General features: G+C 50.4%; 2 protein-coding genes across 6 annotated transcripts; one reads left to right on the top strand and one right to left on the bottom strand.

Moving 5' to 3' along the window:
- The first annotated feature begins 2,374 nt into the window (after positions 1-2,374).
- CRIP3 (cysteine rich protein 3) lies at positions 2,375-6,030 on the top strand. Of its 5 annotated transcripts, XM_007085159.3 has the most exons (8): positions 2,375-3,179; positions 3,431-3,525; positions 3,965-4,022; positions 4,119-4,250; positions 5,037-5,108; positions 5,233-5,327; positions 5,426-5,483; positions 5,658-6,030. In XM_007085159.3, exons 1-8 carry the CDS (start codon positions 3,137-3,139, stop codon positions 5,717-5,719), a joined length of 615 nt encoding a protein of 204 aa, XP_007085221.2. In that variant the 5' UTR covers positions 2,375-3,136; the 3' UTR covers positions 5,720-6,030. The 5 variants fall into 5 exon arrangements, with proteins under 5 accessions (XP_007085221.2, XP_042842345.1, XP_042842348.1 ...); XM_042986411.1 differs by lacking the exon at positions 4,119-4,250; XM_042986414.1 differs by lacking the exons at positions 3,965-4,022; positions 4,119-4,250 and having other exon boundaries at positions 2,375-3,525.
- A 303-nt stretch (positions 6,031-6,333) lies between these two features.
- SLC22A7 (solute carrier family 22 member 7) lies at positions 6,334-12,403 on the bottom strand. The gene is made up of 10 exons (XM_007085161.3): positions 11,876-12,403; positions 11,129-11,232; positions 10,841-10,995; positions 10,548-10,716; positions 9,622-9,745; positions 9,145-9,254; positions 8,465-8,679; positions 8,182-8,290; positions 7,270-7,473; positions 6,334-6,841 (listed from the first exon to the last, which is right to left on the bottom strand). The coding sequence occupies exons 1-10, from the start codon at positions 12,266-12,268 to the stop codon at positions 6,787-6,789; spliced, it is 1,638 nt and encodes a 545-aa protein (XP_007085223.2). The 5' UTR covers positions 12,269-12,403; the 3' UTR covers positions 6,334-6,786.
- Positions 12,404-19,642: the final 7,239 nt, after the last annotated feature.

Here is a 19,642-nt window from a genome sequence, read left to right as displayed (position 1 = left end):
CAAAAAGTACTGATGGAGACAAGTGAAGAAACGGGAGTGTTAAGTGGAAGTTCATAGACACCAGTCCCATTCCATTGCCCAGTTGAGGGAACTCAAGTCCAGAGAGGGTTCTCTGACTCCTGAGACACAGACTCCTCTTACCCAGCAGAGCAGAGCACTGCAGCTGAAGGATAACTTTAGCACAAAGTCCCCTTCGGCTGTTTCTGAGCTGACTTGACAAAACAAAGAAGCTTACTCCAGAAAAGTCTTAATTTTACCACCTAATACTTCATCGAGGTATTCTTTTCACTGCTGGGGCACTGGCACACAGTAATCAGCTCTCTTTCCTGCCCCTCACTTGCTGAGCTACCTTTTTTTTTTTTTTTTTAATATTTTATGTTCATTCATTTTTGAGAGAGAGCACAGCAGGGGAGAGGCAGAGAGACAGGGAGACACAGAATCTGAAGCAGGCTCCAGGCTCCAAGCTGTCAGTACAAAACCCGATGCAGAGCTCAAACTCAAGAACCGTGAAATCATGATCCGAGCCGAAGTCGGACGTTTAATTGAGCCACCCAGGTGACCCTCTGAGCTACCTTTTTAAAAAAATAAGTTCTCTTCAAGCATTGTCATTAAGAAATTGCTCACACACCATAAAGTTCACCCTTCTAATGTATACAATTCATTGATTTTTAGTATATTCATGAGGTTGTGCACCTATCCCCACCAATTCCAGATCATTTTTATCTCCCCATAAGATCTCATACCCATTAGCAGATATGCCCAACTGTTCCACCCCAAACCACTAGCAACCACTAATCCACTTTCCATCTTTATGGGTTTTCCTATTCTGGACATTTTATACAAATAGAATCATACAACATGTGGTGTTATGTGTCTGGCTTCTTTAGCATGTTTTTACGGTTCATCCATGTTGTAGCGTGCATCAATACTTCATTCCTTTTTATGGCTGAATCATATTCTATCACAGATATACCACATTGTTTATCCATTTATCAACTGATGGACTTTTGGCTATTGTGAACAGCAGTACAATGAACATTCATGTACAAGTTTTTGTGCGGACACGTGCTTTGCTTTCATTTATCTTGGGCATATACCTAGGATTGCAGTTGCTGAGTCATATGGTAATTGTCTAACCTTTTGAGGAATTGTCAGAATGTTTCTCATAAGGCTGCACTATTTTACATTCTCATCAACAGCATATGAGGAATCCAATTCTGACACATCCTCCCTAACACTTGTTATTACTCCTCTTTTTTATTATAGCCATTCTAATAGGTCTAAAATGATATTTCATTGTGATCCTGATTTTCATTTCCCTAATGACTAATGATGTTGAGCATCTTTTCGTGTGCTTGTTGGCCATTTGTGTATCTTCTTTAGAAAAATATCTATTCAAATTCTTTGCCCATTTTAAAATTGGGTTGTCTCCTTTTTTTATTTTTTATTTATTTTTTATTTATTTTTTAACGTTTATTTATTTTTGAGACAGAGAGAGACAGAGCATGAACAGGGGAGGGGCAGAGAGAGAGGGAGACACAGAATCCGAAACAGGCTCCAAGGCTCTGAGCTGTCAGCACAGAGCCCGACGCGGGGCTCGAACTCACGGACCGCGAGACCATGACCTGAGCCGAAGTTGGACGCTTAACCGACCAAGCCACCCAGGCGCCCCTGTCTCTTTTTTTTTTAATTTATTTATTTAGAGGGAGAGTATGAGCAGGGGAGGGGCACAGAGAGAGGGAAAGAGAAAATCCCAAGCAGGCTCCGCGCTGTCAGCACAGAGCCCTATGCAGGGCTCGAATTCACAAATCACAAGATCATGACCTGAGCCAAAACCAAGAGTCAGACACTCAACTGACTGAGGCACCCAGGCACCCCAAATCAGGTTGTCTTTTTATTGCTGAGTTGTGAGAGTCCTTTATATATTCTGATTATTAGATCATTATCAGATACATGTTTGCAAATATTTACTCCCATTCTCTGTGGATTTTCTTGAAGTGTCCTTTGAGGTGCTGCTGGGCTACTTTTAACAAATACTAAAACACCTCAAAACAAAATTAGGAATATGTAATTAGTGTCTGAATTATAGCTTTAAATTTAGAAGCATTATAAAGCCCAACTGGCTCAGTAGGAAGAGCATGCAACTTTTGATCTTGGGATTGTGAGTTAGAGCCCCACATTAGCTGTAGAGATTACTTTAAAATCTTAAAAATAAGCATTATAATGTCATAAGCAAAAGTTGTTGTTTTTAAGTTTATTTAGAGAGTGTGAGCAGGGGAGGGGCAGAGAGAAAGGGAGAGAGAGAATCCCAAGGAGGTTCCTCACTGTCAGTGCAGAGCCCAATGCAGGGCTCCGTCTCACCACCCTGGGATAATGACCTGAGCTGAAATCAAGAGTCAGTCGTTTGACCGACTTAGCCACCCAGGTGCCCCTCACAAGCAAGCTATTGTATCCATACCAGTTTTGAGGCTTCCAAAGAATCTTGAGTTCATTATGAGATCCATCATAATGATAGCTGTCACTTTTATAGCAGTTATGTGCTAAGCACTGTTTGGGCACTTTCCATGTATTAACCTACTTAAGTTTCCACAACAATCCTATGAGGTAGAGATTTGTCATTATACTCATTGTACAAATAAAACGGATGCAGAAGGAGCTTAAGTAATTTGCCTGAAGCCAGAGAGTAAATAGCAGAGATGCTCCCCAGATTCCGTTGCTCTTAACCAACCACCTGAGAGACTGTCAAGGCTGAATTAAAACATTTCAAAGAATGCCTGACCCCTCACTTTAAGGAAATAATAGTGTTTTCATGGCGTCTACACTCTGGATAGTTTTCCTCTTGTACCAAGCCAAAAACTAGTGCCACCCTTCCAGGCGTCTTCATTTCTATCTTCCTTTCCAGTCTGGTTTCACGTCCCTCTATTTTCTCCACCGGCCGGAGGCTTTAGTTTTGGAAGTAACCGTCTCCCAGGTGGAGTTGTTCTAAATTTCTGACGGCCAATAGGCGCCGAGGCGCCTCGGATCCAGCCCAATGAGGCTCAAAGCTGAGCCATGGGAGGGGCCAGCGAAGGGGGCGGGAACGGAGCCCCCCTAGGTGGTGCCTACTGTGTGCGGCGCCAGCTTCCTGCGCGGAGCCATGAGCTGGACCTGCCCGCGTTGCCAGCAACCCGTTTTCTTCGGTGAGGTCCGGGCTGAGGAGGGAGGAGGAGATGGGACGTCCCCTGAGAATGCGAGGAACTGGCGACCGTGTGGTCTCAGACCCCCTTTCCACCTCTCGGGAGCAGGGCACTCGGGCGGGTTGGAACTGGCCTCCCGGGGACACTCCTCGTAGTCTCTAGGAAGCAGGGCGGGCGGGGCTGAGGAGGGGAATGGGGGCGCCCGCTGCTAGGCCTGGCTCCCCCACAGCCCGGTTCCACCTTGTCCCCCACAGCGGAGAAGGTGAGCTCCCTGGGCAAGAACTGGCATCGCTTCTGCCTGAAATGTGAGCGCTGCCACAGCGTCCTGTCCCCAGGAGGGCATGCAGAGGTGAGGCCTGGCCAGGGCGCACAGCCCTCTGTCTGTCCCTGTTCTCCAAGCACCAGTCCCCCCCAGTTTCCGCTCAGGAAGCTCACCGAAGGCAACCTCAGCAGTCAGCTAGCAAGACCATCTACCCGGAGGGCCCCACACCAGCCAGGACTTGGGACGCCTGAGTTGTGCTGGTGGACCCGGTGCCTTTTGATGGGGAGGGGAGAGAAGCAATGCTGTTTTCTGGCCTGCTCTTGCCCTTTCTCCTGTCCACAGTGGCAATTCTAGCATGCCAGCTTACCCTCCACCCCTCCCAGCCTCACCAGCCCCACCAGGCAAGTGGACAGATACACCTGGCAACTGGACTTGAGGGAAGGCCTGTAGGACACAGGAGAACCGCCACCCCCCCCCCCCCCACCCCTTAGCCCTGAGCAACCCTCTTTCCTCTGCTTGTGCCTAGCACAACGGGAGGCCGTATTGCCACAAGCCATGCTATGGGGCTCTCTTCGGACCCAGGGGTAAGTACCAGCCTAGAAGAGGCCAGGGGACAGCAGGACCTTCCTTGTGGCTGGGAGCTGGAGACTCAAGGCTGACTGCCCCTGTTTTCTCTGCAGGGGTGAACATTGGTGGTGTGGGCTCCTACCTCTACAACTCCCCCACTCCCACCCCTGCCAGCACCACTCCCCTCAGCCCCAGCAGCTTTAGCCCCCCCAGGCCCAGGACTGGCCTCCCCCAGGGCAAGAAAAGTAAGTGAAGTTGGGCCCCAGCTACTCCTCATCCTTAGGCTGGAACAAAGGGTAGGACCAGGTGGCAGTCTCCCACCTAGTCCTCTGCTTCACATTCCTACAACTTTGTGGCAAAGTCTTCTTTTGTCCATGGCACTTTGGCGGGGGAGAGAAGGGTTCCCTTATGTCAGCTGCTGAGTTAAGAGGTAAATTGGGTAGATGGCATTATCATCCCCATTTTACAGGTAAGGAAAACAAAGTGTGTAGAGAGCAAAGTGTGTGGCTTGTGCAGTCACACACAGCTAGTCAGAGGCAAACCTGACCTGGAATTCGGGCGTCTCTCAGGCCAAGGCCATGGAAAGGATGACCTAGGAGCAAGGGGTCATTGAGACAGGGCCAGCCCCTCATATTCTTCCACTTCTCCCCTCCCCCTGTTCCTCCCTCCCATCCCCTAGAGTGGGCAATGACACCATGCTCCCCAACACCTGACACCCATGCCCTGGCCAGCTCCTGTATCAGCTCAGGTTTCCTGAGGATTGAGTTGCTGACAGGGTTGCGATGGTGGGCACCTGAGCCCCTGGGAGGAGAAAGAAGTAGGTGGTCCCTCCTGCAGATAGGGATGGGGCAGGACGAGGGGCCACAGGAAACTGAGCTCTGTCCAAGAAAGCAGACTCATGGCCACCTGGGTGGGGGGCTCTGGGATGAGCATGGCTTTTGGAAGAAGCCATGTGCGCGAGCCAGTGCTGGTGGGCCCTGCTTAGGCATGGCCCCCACCTCAGCCCTAGCCAGGGCCTCTTCCCCTTAAAGGCCATCCCCACATGAAGACATTCACTGGAGAGACTTCACTGTGCCCTGGCTGCGAAGAACCTGTCTATTTTGGTAAGCGATAATGGAAAGCTTGGGGAGGGGGGCAGAGGATGGGCATCAAAGTGTAGGGAGGTGGTGCAAAGTAGGCAGGTCTCCCTGCCATGCCCCTAGAACTACCAAATGTCTCCACCACCAGCTGAGAAGGTGATGTCTTTGGGCAGAAATTGGCACCGACCCTGTCTGAGGTGCCAGCGCTGCCGGAAGACCCTCACTGCTGGGAGTCATGCTGAGGTGAACAGGGTAGGGATGGGTGGTTGTGTGGGGAGGAGGGAGGCTGGAGATGGGAAGAGAGCCAAGCTGAGATGGCTCTCTTTCTCTTTATGTCCCAGCATGACGGCGTCCCCTACTGCCACATCCCCTGCTACGGCTACCTGTTTGGCCCCAAAGGTGGGTAGCCACACCCCAGACAGTGGGCCTAAAGTATGGCATGTGGGTCTGTGGGGATGTGTGGGCAAATTTCCCTGTGGTCAAACACACCCCAGACCCCTCCCAATTCCTTTCATCCCTCAGCCCAACACCCCCCAGCACCAGGACCCTTGGTAATGGGGCTCTCTCTCTCAGGTGTGAACATTGGTGATGTGGGCTGCTACATCTATGACCCCGTGGAGATAAAATCCAAATGAGATGCTCACAGGAGAGGTCACTCTAACTTGGACCTCACCCATTCCCTCCATGGTCCTACTGGAAGCTACAGAATTCTTCAGTCCCACAGGGGGAAGGTGGGCTTCAGGTGGCCTGGGCCTAGGCTCTATGGTAGACCGGGGGGTCTAGACATTCTCTGCCAATTCCTGCCTTTCCCATTTCTATCTGGTCAGGGGAACTAGGCTACCACATTTTAAAGGGTAGCCTCCTGGCCTTCCCAATCCCTTTCCCTAGCAAATTCTATAACTTCAAGGTACTTATAAAATGTGTTGATTTTGGCTTCTCCAATAAAATGTTGGCTCCCATGCCTTCAACTCTTTTTTGGGCATGAGGCCTAATCAATGGGTTGGAGGATAGGAAGTGTAGGGAGGGGGGATGCATTACCCTGCAAACTACCTGGGAGGTATAGGGCCGGCCATGGGAACAAAGAGCTCTGTTCTCCTGGAACCCTGGTCCTGGACAGTTCCCAGCACCATGCAGTGAGTGGACAGCATGCCCACCAGCTCTGTTGGTGCCAGAAGTTATCATAGGGCAATTCCTTCTTTAGCACCATCTGTAGGAGAAACACATTATTCAACATCTCATTTGAGCATGACAACAGACAGATCCCGTGGTGAGGTCTGCTAAGAGGCTTCATTATCCGTTTGAGAGATGAACAGACTGAAGCCCAGAGAGGGAAACCCACATGCCCAAGGTCACACAGCAAATCAGTGGCAAAGTTGGGATTAGAACCCAGGGCCAGACTCTGGCTTCCCATCCAGGGCTCATCCCACAGCTCCTCACTGCTGCCCCAAACCCACGGGACACCTTTATTTACAGAATAAGAGGGGTACCAGAATTGTCCAGCAGCCCACTGCATTCTAGGAAGTTGCCCAGTTGCTGGAGGCTAAACAGTCAAGGCTGGATGAGCACAGAGAAGGGGGAGCTGGTGGCAACTCCAGCCCTGGGCAGGGGACCTGATGCCCGTAGCCCCAGCCACAGGGCTTGCCCTTCTAATCTTCCAGCCCCTGCTGCAGAACTTCTGTAGAGAGCTTGCCCCTGATACCACTCAGTTCTGGATCTGCTTCATGGGCATCTCTTCCTCCTGAAGCCTAGACAGGGCACTGGGGAAGAAGGAGTCATGAGCAATGGTGGGATTTAGCCCCTGGGCCTACCACCCAAGCCTGCCTCATCATGGCTGGCCTATGCCTCTCCCCAGCTGCTGGTAAACAAACATGTATACTTCTGCCAGTGACTCGCACACATGCTTGTATGCATCTCTGATGTGCAGGCATACGTGAAGGGGTGCACACATCCACCTCTTCCTGGACAATCTTGGACATCTGTGTACACACACATATATGGACTTGTGTACTTTTACACATGCAGTTTGCATACCTCAGGCCATACACCCATGCACGCTTGCACATATGCACCAAATACACAATGTGCACACAGGTCTTCTCTGAATCCTACCTAAGGTGTCAGGTACCTGGGCACCCATTCCCACATGCATGTGCTCACACAGACACAAATAGTTCTGTGCACACACCTCCTCTCCACATCCTGGATGGTCTCTGGCAGCTGTGCTTGCTTCGTCTCTGGTAGCAGGAGGGCAGTGCAGGCAGCCAGCAAGGCGATCCCCCCATAAGTGAGCATGGGTAGTGACAGCCATACTCCATCCAGCAAGGCTGCCAGTGGAGCCAAAGAGCCCCCCAGCCGGCCCACCAGTGCAGTCAGCCCCATTCCTGTCTGTCTGTTCAGAAAGAGGATAGGGGAAGGTAGGTGTTCACACCTACTTAGGGTCATGCCTCACAGGGCTCCCCCATCCTGGGCTGGCAAGCCCTGGTGTCCCCTTCTCTCCAGACGGCTAAGAAAGCTAAGGCTTCTTTCAGGTGGTCTTCCCACCTGTCCCCAGGCCAGGGACCCTCATTCTGAGAGTAGGGTGATGTGGAAGGAAGAGGGACAGCAGCTCCTACAGACCCTGTCATGTTGGTAGAGGAGGAGCAAGGCTTTCTAAGCATACCCAGACGCCAACAAGTCTCCCCACCTGCCAATAGCTAGCTGAAAGGGCCCCAGGCATTACTTTCAGAGACAACCCCATAGGGCAGCTCTGCCTGGGCTGTGGTAAATGGGAGGGAGGTACAGATGGTGCCTTTTGTGACTGTTTTATTTTAAAGGAGCCCCAGAGAAGTGTGACCTCACTCAGGGTCACTTAGTAAAGATAAAATGTTCTGCCTTCTCCCAGACTTAAGCAAACGCAGACGGCTCTGATTAGCTCTGTATTCTGGGTGTGGTATAAGGAATGGGTGGGAGGAACTGGGCTGTAGTGTGTGTGTGTGTGTGTGTGTGTGTGTGTGTGTGCGCGCGCGTGCGCGCGCGCGCGTGGCGGGGAAGGGGGGGGTTGGTAAAGAGACGTGATTACAAGCCCTCCCCCCCGGATGGGTTGTCAGGCTCCCCTCACCTGAGCACGGTAGGGTACAACTCCGATGTGAACAGATAGGCTGTGGTGAAGGCAGCTTCACAAAAACCTTTTCCCATCACTGCTAAGGCGGTCCTCCAAGACCCCATCTCTAGAGGAAAAGGGGTTCAGGCAGTGAGCGGGTCTTGTGCGAGATGGAGAACTCCCAGGGTGGGAGGTTGCCCAAATGGAGGGCTTTGAGTGGGGGCCTCCGGGAAAGGGCAGGAGCTCTGGGCCAGGAGGCGGGGCCTCCGATGAGTGGGCGGGGCCTCCGGGTGAGGCTCACCCGAGGTCACCAGCAGTCTGGCACCAAAAGTAAGGGCGGCACCCAGCAGCATTCCTGCTTGCGTGAGACGGCGTCCTGCGTAGCGCACCGACAGGTAGACCAGCAGCTTGGAGGGCACCTCCACGGCCCCGAACAGCAGCTGCGTTTGGTACACGTTCAGCCCCAGCCCCGACACGTCCAGGCTCAGGCCATAATAGGAGAAGTTTACTCCAAACCTGAAAGGGGTCGCAATGCACTCAGGGACCCTCCTCTTCATCCCCCTTGTCCTGTCTTCCTAGGGAGCCTTGGCCTTTTAGAGGGACCACCTCCCCCGCCTCCAGAGCCTACTGCCCACCACCATCCCTGTCCTCATAATCCCCACGGAGTATGCAGCACGTGCCAGTGGCCAAAGCGTCTTTACCTAATCTTCACAGCAACCTTGTGAGGTAGGAACTAACAGCGTCCTGTTTTGCAGAAGGGGCTCTGAGGCTTGGGGTTAAGTGACCTGTCCAAGATCTCACAGGAAGTGGCAGCACCTGAATTTGAGCCCTGCTTCTGATGCCTGCTCCATCTTGTGATCTTCCAGTGTCCCATCTCCCCAGAGGCTGGTCCTCCTGCCCTGCACGGTTACAGTCCCTCCAACTCACACTCAGCATCATTCTGGAGTCTGCCTCTCTGTCCACCCATCCCCCGCTCCTCACCACATCACCATGCAGCATAGCGAGATATGTCGGAGCCTTGGGGTCCGGAATAGGTCTAGGTACGAGGGTCTGCGGACCACTTGCTCTCTGGCGGCCACTTTGCTCAGGGCCTGGTGGGAGAGGAGGAGAGTTTGTGACATCAGAGTTGGCTGTGGGCCTTAGCTAGGCACACTGATCTCTCTGGGTCTCTGTTCCTCCTCCCTTCTCCAATAGTGGGGGTGGGGATGCACGTGCAGGCTGAGTGGGTGGGCTCCAAGTCAAGGGTGTGGCCCACCAGAGCCAGGTAGGACATCCCAATGAGTTTGGAAACTCTCCACTGGGGGTCAGGAGCTTTTCCTGCACATACCGTGGGCCCCAGGAAGGGGATGCTTGACACAGGACGGTCACACACACACACACACACACACACACACACACACGTGCGCGTCCCCACACACATGGACTTGCATGTGCTCACACACACACATTCACTCTCACCTCCTGGCTCAGGCTGTCCTCACCCACAGGCCGCCCATTGATCCTGGCACAGCGGAGTAGGTACCTGTGGGCCTCCTCCACACGGCCCTGGGTCAGAAGCCAGCGTGCAGACTCAGGCACCCACCTGGGGGACAGCAGGAGGCCCTTCAGGCAGAGTCAGCACCCACAGTCACATCTCCCTCCTGGACACACCACAGCCTGTCAGCCTCCAGGCTCTTGCTCATGCAGTCCCCTCAACCTGGAATGTGCTCTCCTTCTCAAACCCTCCTCACCTGACAAACTTTTATTCATCCTTTAAAGCCCAACTTAAAATCCACCCTGCCACACTTCCTTGCCCAGGCTTAGTTCCTCCACAGCCTGGGATTCCCTTCTCTGTTCAACTGGATTGGTCTCATTCTCATTCCCCAGCGTCAGCCACCCACTTCTCCCATAAGTGACAGGAGGGCATAGGATGAAGGAGAGACCGACATACAGAAATCCCCAAGGGGCATCAAAAGCCAATTCATTTTTGGAAGACAATGAAATGCCCACCCTGCCTGGCTTCCTATTGTCCTACTTGGACTCCCTACCCCTATGCTGGCCCTGTCTCTCCATCCCTGTCTCTCTTGTGACCCCCATGTCTATCTCTATCTGTCCCCCTGAATCTGCCCCTCAGTCCTGGTCTCTGCCACTTGCTATCTCTCACTGATTCTGTTTCTGTCTCTCCACTGTCTCTCAATATGTTACTGTGTGTTTCTCTGCTTCTCATGCCCACTGCCATCTTCTTTGTACTGATCTGTCTCTCTTTCTCTCTTTTTCTGTTTCTCGGTCACTGACTTTTTCTTTCTTTTCATATCTCAGTCACTCTGTATTCTAATCTCAGCCTCTGATTAACTCTATCTCTGGCTTCCTCTATCTCCCGCTCCCAAGCTGCCCACAGTCCTCACCAGAGGCTGAGGATCCCTGGGGCACAAGGCAGAGTGACAGCCAGCAGAAGCCATCGCCAGTCCCGTATCAGGTACCCGACCAGTGCCAACAGCGTCACACCCCCTGTCCAGAAGGTGCTGCTCAGGACACCTGCCACGGTGCGGTGTTCCACGTCCAGCCATTCCAGTTCTGGGCCCAGGGCAGGGGCCAGAGACAGGAAGACAGTTAGCAAGGGCCAGATGAGTTCAGTCTCACCCTTGGCAACTGCCTCCCTCCAGTCTTCTGGGCCCTGCCCGTCCTTTGCCTGCCTCACCCAGTGGCATCACGATGATGGTGAAGCCAGCCAGAGCTGTGCCAGTGAGGGTGCGGGTGATGACAAACATGATGTAATTGACTGAGGCTGCAGACACCAGGCCTAGCACCAGGGAACTCACATAGGCCACCAGCAGCAGACGGCGCCGCCCAAACCTGCACAGGGGTCATGCAGAGTCAGTTCCCTGTAGAGGGGAGGTCCCACGACAGAGGTAGACTAGGCCCATACCCCAACCAGTGGGAGAGGGTGCCCCAGCCCGCTCCCTTATTGGCCCCCACTGCACCCCACCTGTCAGACAGGTATCCGAAGGCCACAGCCCCCACAAGCACACCAGCAAAGAAGAAGGTGGACGTGGCTTTGTTCAGGCCTTTCTGCTCACACACAAGGTCCCACTGCAGGGACAGACAGGGAGGGGCCTCTCATGGGCACAGGCCCTCTCTAGGTAGCACCAACCCCCCCACCTCCAGACTCTCGGCCTCCTGAGGTCAACTGTCCCATCTTGGTACCTCCGTGTCAGATAATAAACCCTCAACTATTCACTCCAATTTGAGGGGTAAGAGACTTTGCCCTTCCCCAATTCTGTAGCCTCAACTTCTTTCCGTGGAGGGTCTTGACCTTGACAACAGGTCCGCTCCTCTCTAGAGAGACTCTGCCCCATCTGCACTCACCTCTAGGTGGATTATGTAAATCCCAGACCTGGGGCCAAAAAGAAGGGAAAGAAGGAGGCCTCTATTGTGTCTCCTTCTCCTACTGCAGAACACCTTTCTCAACTCTCCCCCAACTCCCTAGAGCCATCTTAGCCCTTACCTGCCTTAATCACCTCCTAATTAATAATAGCAGCTCTGGTGTATGGGCTCCTTACTACAAGCCAGGAACTAAGCTCAGTGCTTTAAATTCATAGACCCCATCTACAGATAGGTAAACTGAGATTAGGTAAGGTAAGGTAACAGGTCTAATGCCCACACAGTAATTAATCACCCAGGGCAGTGGCAGGCCCATCCCATTCACGTGTCCCCCAATCTCCTGCTCAGGTACCTCGGTTGCAATGGTGGAGGAGAACTCCGAGCGGTCGTACTCCCAGCCCTGAGGACAGGGCATTGTGGAAGGCTCACCCTCCAGCTGCCCAGGGCTCTGCCCCGCTCCCCATAATGTGGTGTTGGGGAGGGCCTGGGAGTGATTGAAGTAGAGGCAGGAGCTGAGGGTGCCATCAGGCTCCCGGGGCAGGTGGGCCTCCAGCCAAGCGTCCTGGTGGCTGAAGTTGGCAGGGGCACCAGGCAGGGCACAGCGGTGGGCAGGTACGGCAGCCAGGAAGATGGGCAGGAGAAAGTTCATGGGCAGCAGCACTCGGGGCAGGGCCAGCAGTGCCACATTCCACAGTTGGAAAGGCCCAAAGCCTCCCACCTGATCTAGCAGCTCTTCAAATCTCATGCCGCCCACCCACCCACTGACCGGTCTCAGTGCGGGCTTCCTCTGTAGCGTTCAGTGCAGCACAGTCCACCCACCACTTGGACCTTTGGACTCTGGAGGCGGGAGCAAGTAGACTGATGAGCAGAAGCTTACCGTCAGAATCCAGCCCTCAGGGGCTGGGCCAGGACTGAGCCCTCCCTGGTCACCAGGTCTCCAGGGATCCCCGCCTGTTTGGCCCAGTGCCTGGGTGAGGGGCCTTCCATTCAGAGGTCACCAACTCCATGGCTCTGGGACTTACATATTGGTGCTCAGGGGTAGCCTCCGGTTGCCATGATGGGGTAGCTAGGTGTGCAGGAAGTGAGCCCCTAGCCCCAGGATCAACTGAGTTCCAAGAGTCCTTAAGAGGAGGAGTCCCCTGGGGCCTGATGGCAACTCTCCAGGAATGCCCTTTGTCCTGTGAAGATTTAGGTCAGCCTTATGTATTGAAGCCACAGCTTGGCTGGACCCTCAGGATTCAAGACTGAGAGCTAGGCCCTAACCAGGTTGAAGAGTTGTTTCTGCTGAGCCACAAAGCCTCCCTATACCCCAAGGTCCCCACTTGGAGCTTATGCCCTGGCCTGAGACACACCTGGAACTGCACTGGGCAGCCTGGTCAATCTGGAGGATCCCAGACCTATCACCGTCCCACTTCCCATACACATAGTCCCTCCTGCCTTCCCCCTGCCCCTCTTTTCAGGAGCTTCCCCTTGGGGGACTGAGTGGGCAGAGAGAGCGGTTTGCCAAGGTCCCACCATAGGTAGCTGCAATGCCTAAGACTCAGGATTTGTCTGACTTTCCCCACTCAGTTCCCATTCATGGCCCCTGCAGCAAAAGCACAGCAGAGGCCAGCAATATCAGCTTTATTCTCATCTGCTTCTCCAAACTCAGGGTTGGCAGAGTTGGGAGGTTGTCAAATTTGTTTTCCCCAGGGCTCCAGATTTCTAAGCAAATAGGCTTCTAAAAGGCCCAACCTAAAAAAAAAAAAAATTTGAAAACCACTAATTTAATGTAGCCCTCATTTTGAACAGCTAAGGAAACAGTGATGGGGGGTGGGGCGGGGGCATTGCTGGGGCCACACAGTGACTCAGCAGCAGAACTAGAAAGAGAACCAAGATCCCTGCCTCTGCCCAGGCCTTTGACCTACTGCTGCACTGAGGATGTTCCGTGTGCACTAGGCTGGGCTCCCCGAGAAAGCTCTGGGAGAGGAACTAACCCACTGACATGATGTGTGGTAAGGGTGGTGCTAATAACGTGGAAGCATGAGAGGAGGACAGTGACCTAATGGCCATGACAGGAGGTGATAACAGTAAGATAACCTAAGCATTCTGCAGAGTACAAAGATGCCTGTCACAGCCCCTGCCCTCAGGGAGCACACAGTCTCGCAAGAGGGTTAGAACAAGCTGAACAAGGCTTCCTGCCTCCAGTCTCACCCCTCTCACCCCTCTCACCTCTGCACACCTGCCACAGTGGACATTTAGAAACACAAAGCCGACAGGGCAGCGTCCCAGGGCAAAGCTCCCACTGCTGGAGGGTGAAAGTCCAGTTTCTCCATTTGACCTACGTGATTCCTCCCCTCCCCCCTCCAGAATTGCCCCTCTCCCTTAGCCCCACGCTGGCCCTTCCCTACCATGCCCCCTTCCCTCCAGTTCCCCCAATACACCAGCCTGTTGGCACCTCACACCTCCTTGCAGTCCCCTGGGCAGGACTGGCCTCGCTTTTATTCACTTGGTAGATGCCCAAGCTGCCCTGGAGACCAGCTTACAAGTGACACAGCCCTGCCCCTCTTGCTCTCACTTACATGTGACTTCTACCCTGTTGGTTCCTCCCTCATAATCATATTATTTATATAAAAATATAAAATATCGAGGCACCTGGCTGAGTCAGTTGGTAGAGCATGCAACTCTTGATCTCAGGATCGTGAGGGCACGGAGCCTACTTTAAAAACAAACAAACAAACACATACATACATATATACATACATACAAACAAATAAATAACCACAACCATTTGCAGCTCCAAGAGCTAAGTTTTGCAGGCATCTCACCCCCGTGGTTCATAGGAAATACTCTGAAGTTTTCATAGCCAAAGGAAACAGCCAATGAGGCCAAGTCTGGGCATGGCTGTGGTGCCTTTTTTTTTTTTTTTTTTCTCTTCTCCACCATGGGAATTTCTCTCCTGCCTTAATATGAGAAAGAGCTGAGGGGCGCCTGGGTGGCGCGGTCGGTTGAGCGTCCGACTTCAGCCAGGTCACGATCTCGCGGTCCGTGAGTTTGAGCCCCGCGTCAGGCTCTGGGCTGATGGCTCGGAGCCTGGAGCCTGTTTCCGATTCTGTGTCTCCCTCTCTCTCTGCCCCCCCCCCCCGCCCCGTTCATGCTCTGTCTCTCTCTGTCCCAAAAATAAATAAAAAACGTTGAAAAAAAAATTAAAAAAAAAAAAAAAAGAAAGAGCTGATAGTCGGATAGTGGTTACCTTCCCCTCTTTGCACTGACTCCTAGGAAACTCAGATCTAAATATGCAGCCACTTTCTACAGAGAATGATTTGGTATTAATTGTACTCCTGTCTTCATTTTATTTCCTGCTTCCACCCTGTATGGCAACTCTCCTCTCTCATGTCATCAAGGAGTGGTGGTGACAGTGACCATGATGTTTGGAGGCAGATGATGGAAATAGACAGGCAAGGTTTGAAATGCCAAGGGTCTAACCAGAGGGCAGATCAGCTCTAAACCACTAGTTAAGAGCTGGTTTTGATTAAATTTTTAACCATTCTCATCCCTCTCCAACCTGGGAATCCAAACTTGAGCTCAGAGGCCAAGATGGAGGAAACATTCATTTATACCAAACTAGAGGAGAAGGAGCCTTGTGCACTGGAAAAATAGCAACTCCTTTGTTGAAATTATTGCTAGAACTGTTAGAGGATTTGGGGAAGAATAAGTTCCCATTTGGGATTGCTTGCAATACAGATTTCTTACACTTTAAGACTTATTACTCTTTTCCCCTCTCTACATTGAGTGACCTCAGATGACCTTCCCTTCTTAGTTGGGGTTTCCCTTAAAGCATTATTAAAGCACCATTAAACTGCAACCCATGTAATTATTTCCTACATTGATGATGGTGGTAATGACGGTGGAATTCCAACTGACGGAATCCCAATTTAGTGATAAGTATGGTAATGGGGTGGGAATACTGATGGTAAAATGGTGGTGATGGGTCTGGTTGGAGTAGGGGGTGAGGGGTATGGGGCTAGGATAATAGTAATACTGATGTGGTTATGAAGGCAGTGGTGGTTACAAGGGTTATATTGTAGATGATACTGATGGTGGTGGTGGTGGTGGTGGTATTAATGGTGGAGGAGGTGATGGTGGGCGTGGCTATGGTGATGGTATTGTGGTGGTGAAAGTGGTGGTGGTGGTCATGATGAAGACGTACAGGATCCCTGAGAGCAAGAATCTTATCTCTCTTGTTAATCATTCTGTCATCAAAGGCTGGTAATGTTGATGGCAATGGTGGTGACGGAGCCTAGTTTGGGAGAAGGGTATCTGTGATTTGAGTAATGATGGGGCTGGTAATAGAGTTAGAGGTGGGTAATGGAGATAGAGGTATTAATTGTGGTAAATTTGATGGTGGTGGTAATGGGTAATGTTATGCCACTTTGGGTTTAATGGTACATGGGATGAGAAGGAATGCAGAAAATGCCACCTGGAGTGATGGACATGAACTTGTGTCATGTGTCCCTTTTAACCTATAGCCACATTCCTATGACCATGTAGCCTCCCCTCCCCATCACCTCATCACCATGAGCAATGACATCTTCTGAGGACTCAGAAGGTTATCCTGACCGTCCTTCAGTCTTGGCTTGGCCTTGACTCCTGAGTAGCCAGTGGGAAAGTCTCAGCAGGCCCCAGTGTCTGATGATCAGAGGCATGGCACCACCCACCCTACTCCTACCCTGTCTCTTTTCTCCAGGTATACCCAAGGGACCTCTCTCTACTAACAAATGTACCTCCAATGTCCTTGATCTTATCACCCCTCTCTAGCCCCTGACTGAACAGCCTCCATGAAGCCACTTATTTCTCTGTGCCCATGTCCTCAGAGCTCTCATAGCTCCTCACCCATGGAGCATCATGTAGGCTGTGGCAGTCATGTTGGGCCTCAGGAGGTGAGTGTGCCCAGCAGATCTCAGGCTTGGAGAATGGGGAAAGCAGGGATTCTCTACAACCCTATAAAGCTGTCCTCCTTGGCACAGTCCCACCACCTTTCACTCCTCTCTCTACCCCTCAGTTCACACCTATAACCACCACACTGAATGACATGTAGTTCTCACTCCTCCACAACTGGCCCATGCTACTCCCTCTGCCAGGAATGTCCTTTCCTCGTCATCTGGCCAACTTCAGTTTGTCCTTCAAAATTCAGTCTAAGAATCATGTCCATCTGAGGCCCTTCCTTGAAGGGCCCAGTCTGGGCTAGGAGTCTCTGCCTGAGTGCACATAGCACATGTCAAATGAAAGTTAATTTACAACCACCTTCTTGAGAGCCCACTATGCTTTGCCTCAATTCTCAGACAATGTCCCATGTCTGGCATAGCTTCTGGTATATGTGGAGCTCAGCAATGGCCTGAAGAATTAGTTGAATGAATGAATGAATGATTGAAAGAATGTTAAATAATGAACAAGTAATCATGGCATTCCTTCCTTCCTTCTCAGTAATAGTAAGAGAAATAAAAAATTGGACAAGATACCATTTTTCATCTATTTGATTATTCTGGGAATTTTTCCTAGCACTAGACTTGCAGAGATAAGCAAAGATTGGAGCCAGTATGTTAACTTTGATACTACTTGAAAGAGTGAAAAGTTAGAATCTAACGAAAAATCAACAAGGAGTAGGTTAAATAGATTATGGATCATTCATGCCATGGACTACTATGTAGCCATTAAAAAGAACATCCTCATATATTACTGGTAGGAATGTAAAATGGTGCAATATTTGGTAATTCCTCAAAATGTTAAAGATAGAATTGCCAGGGGCACCTGGGTGGCTCAGTTGGTTAAGCATCTGACTCTTCGTTTTGGATCAGGTCATGATCTCATGGTTCATAAAGTCCAGCCCTGTGTCAGGCTCTGCACTGACAGCATGGAGCCTGCTTGGGATTCTCTCTCTCTCTCTCTCTCTCTCTCTCTCTCTCTCTCTCTGACCCTCCCCTGCTTTTACTCTCTCTCACACACAATAAATAAACATTTAAAAAAATTGATTTAAAAAACAACATAGAATTACCAGATGACCCAGCAACTCTACTTCTAGGCATATACCCAAGAGAAATGAAAACATATGTCCACACAAACACTTGTAAACAAATATTAATAGCAGCATTATTCACAGCAGCCAAAAGGTAGAAACAACCCAAAGCCCATCAACTGATAAATGGATACACAAAATATGGTCTATTCACAGAATGGAATATCATTCAGCCATGAAATGGATGAACCTCGAAAACAATGCTAAGTGAAAGAAGGAAGTCACAAAGAGCCACATATTGTATGAAATGTATTTCATGTATTATAGGAAATGTTCAAAATAGGCAAATCTATACAGAAACAGAAAGTAGATTAGTGGTTGCCTAAGAGCTGGAGGTGTTGGGGAGATTTGGGAGTGACTGTTAATGGATAAGGAGTTTCTTTTTGTGGTGATCAAAATGTTCTAAAATTGATTGTGGTGATGGTTGCACGACTCTGTGAATACACTAAAAACTGTATTTTAAGATATCGCTGGGCATAAAAATCATTTCAGAATAGCAAGTATAATATGCTCTTCTATTTATGAGGGGGGAGAGAGAGGGAGACAGGGAGAGGAAGGGAGAGAGTTATTATAAACATAAAGAAAAAGCCATTGGGGCACCTGGGTGGCTCAGTGGTTAGAGCATGTGACTCTCGATCTTGGGATTGTGAATTTGAGCCCCATGTTGGGTGTAGAAATTAACAAAAAAAATTTTTTTTAAATAATCCATTGGGCGCCTGGGTGGTTCAGTGGGTCGAGTGTCCAACTTCGGCTTTGGTTCAGGTCTTGATCTTGCGGTTCTTGAGTTCGACCTCTCATCGGGCTCACTGTTGTCAGCACCAAAGCTGTCAGCACAGAGCTCACTTGGTATGATCTGTCCCGTTCTCTCTCTGCCTCTCTCTCTCTCTCTCTCTCTCTCTCTCTCTCTCTCACACACACACACACACACACACACACACAAACATTTAAAAAAATCCATTTATAGGAGTTACCTCTAGATGATCAGATTCATGGACAGGGGGCTTTCCTGTTTTATTCTATATGCTGATAACATTCGCTTTTATACTACAAATATGACCTGCTTTTGACATTTTTAAACAAGAAGGAAGGTGAAAGCATGTGGGGGCCCCACTGAAGTCTGGTAAATTAGGACCTAGAGCCCCTGGCATGCACGTCAGAGGAAAGGGGATCCCAGGAGGCAAGGGTGGGGAATAGGAAATGGTTACACAGGTTTTGGAATGTCAGAGCTGCATCTGAGTCGTAAAGTAGAACTTCAGAACCTGTCTCTTTTACCACTGATCCCAGGCACAGCCAGAAGCCTGTCCTGAGACAGAAATTGTTTATGTATTGCCTAGGGGAAATTTTTACACCTGGTGAACACAGGGTCCAAACTACAAAAGGTACCGCAAGTACACTGCAGTGAAGCCTCCCTTTCTCCACAGCCTTCCTCCCTGAAGCAACCAGAGATCCCTCACTCATCTATAAATAGCTGTACCTCATACACATGGTTCTTTTACCTATTCTTAGTCTTGGAGACCAGTCCTTAAGTGTATACAAAGTGTCTACACCTCCTTCACTGTAGAGCCTCACAGTACACTGTGATAGGGTCCCCATCATATGGCTGTCCATGCTGTACTGATCAGCCCCAACTAGTGGACATTTAGATTGCCTCTGAACTTTTGCTTTTACAAGTCCACAGTCTCTTATCCAAACCATTGGGATGAGAATTCTTTTGGAATTCGAATTTTAAAAATTATATATATATATATATATGTGTGTGTGTGTGTGTGTGTGTGTGTGTGTGTATACACACATACATACTTAGTGCGTATTCCATATATTATGAAATACCCTAATAGGATCAAACACCTTGATATTTCCATTGCAAACATGTATGATAAGTGGAATTAATGAAGACTATAAACGGTCTTGTCAAGTTTTGATACCACATGAGTTTGTGTGAATCTAATGAAAAAACTCCCATTTCCAGAATGTTTTGAGTGTGAGATAGCAGATGAGGTTTGGGGAGCTCCATGGAAAATGCTGCAGTGAGTAACTTTGGACACATGGAATTTCACAAGTTTACGA

The sequence above is a fragment of the Panthera tigris genome, chromosome B2 (assembly GCF_018350195.1).
Source record: "Panthera tigris isolate Pti1 chromosome B2, P.tigris_Pti1_mat1.1, whole genome shotgun sequence".
NCBI lineage: Eukaryota > Metazoa > Chordata > Mammalia > Carnivora > Felidae > Panthera > Panthera tigris.
The sequence above is the reverse complement of the archived record's forward strand: the minus strand, read 5'-3'. Positions and strand labels throughout refer to the sequence as shown.

What these genes read in the sequence shown, in the direction of transcription:
- SLC22A7 (XM_007085161.3), bottom strand. Translation starts at nt 12,268, where the DNA reads ATGAGATTTGAAGAGCTGCTAGATCAGGTGGGAGGCTTTGGGCCTTTC. An exon ending in CCTCCACCATTGCAACCGAG is followed by an intron (nt 11,233 to 11,875) that starts GTACCTGAGCAG and finishes CTGTCCCTGCAG; the next exon opens with TGGGACCTTGTGTGTGAGCA. An exon ending in CCAGGGATCCTCAGCCTCTG is followed by an intron (nt 9,746 to 10,547) that starts GTGAGGACTGTG and finishes GCTGTCCCCCAG; the next exon opens with GTGGGTGCCTGAGTCTGCAC.
- CRIP3 (XM_007085159.3), top strand. Translation starts at nt 3,137, where the DNA reads ATGAGCTGGACCTGCCCGCGTTGCCAGCAACCCGTTTTCTTCG. An exon ending in CCAGCAACCCGTTTTCTTCG is followed by an intron (nt 3,180 to 3,430) that starts GTGAGGTCCGGG and finishes TGTCCCCCACAG; the next exon opens with CGGAGAAGGTGAGCTCCCTG. An exon ending in CCCCAGGAGGGCATGCAGAG is followed by an intron (nt 3,526 to 3,964) that starts GTGAGGCCTGGC and finishes GCTTGTGCCTAG; the next exon opens with CACAACGGGAGGCCGTATTG.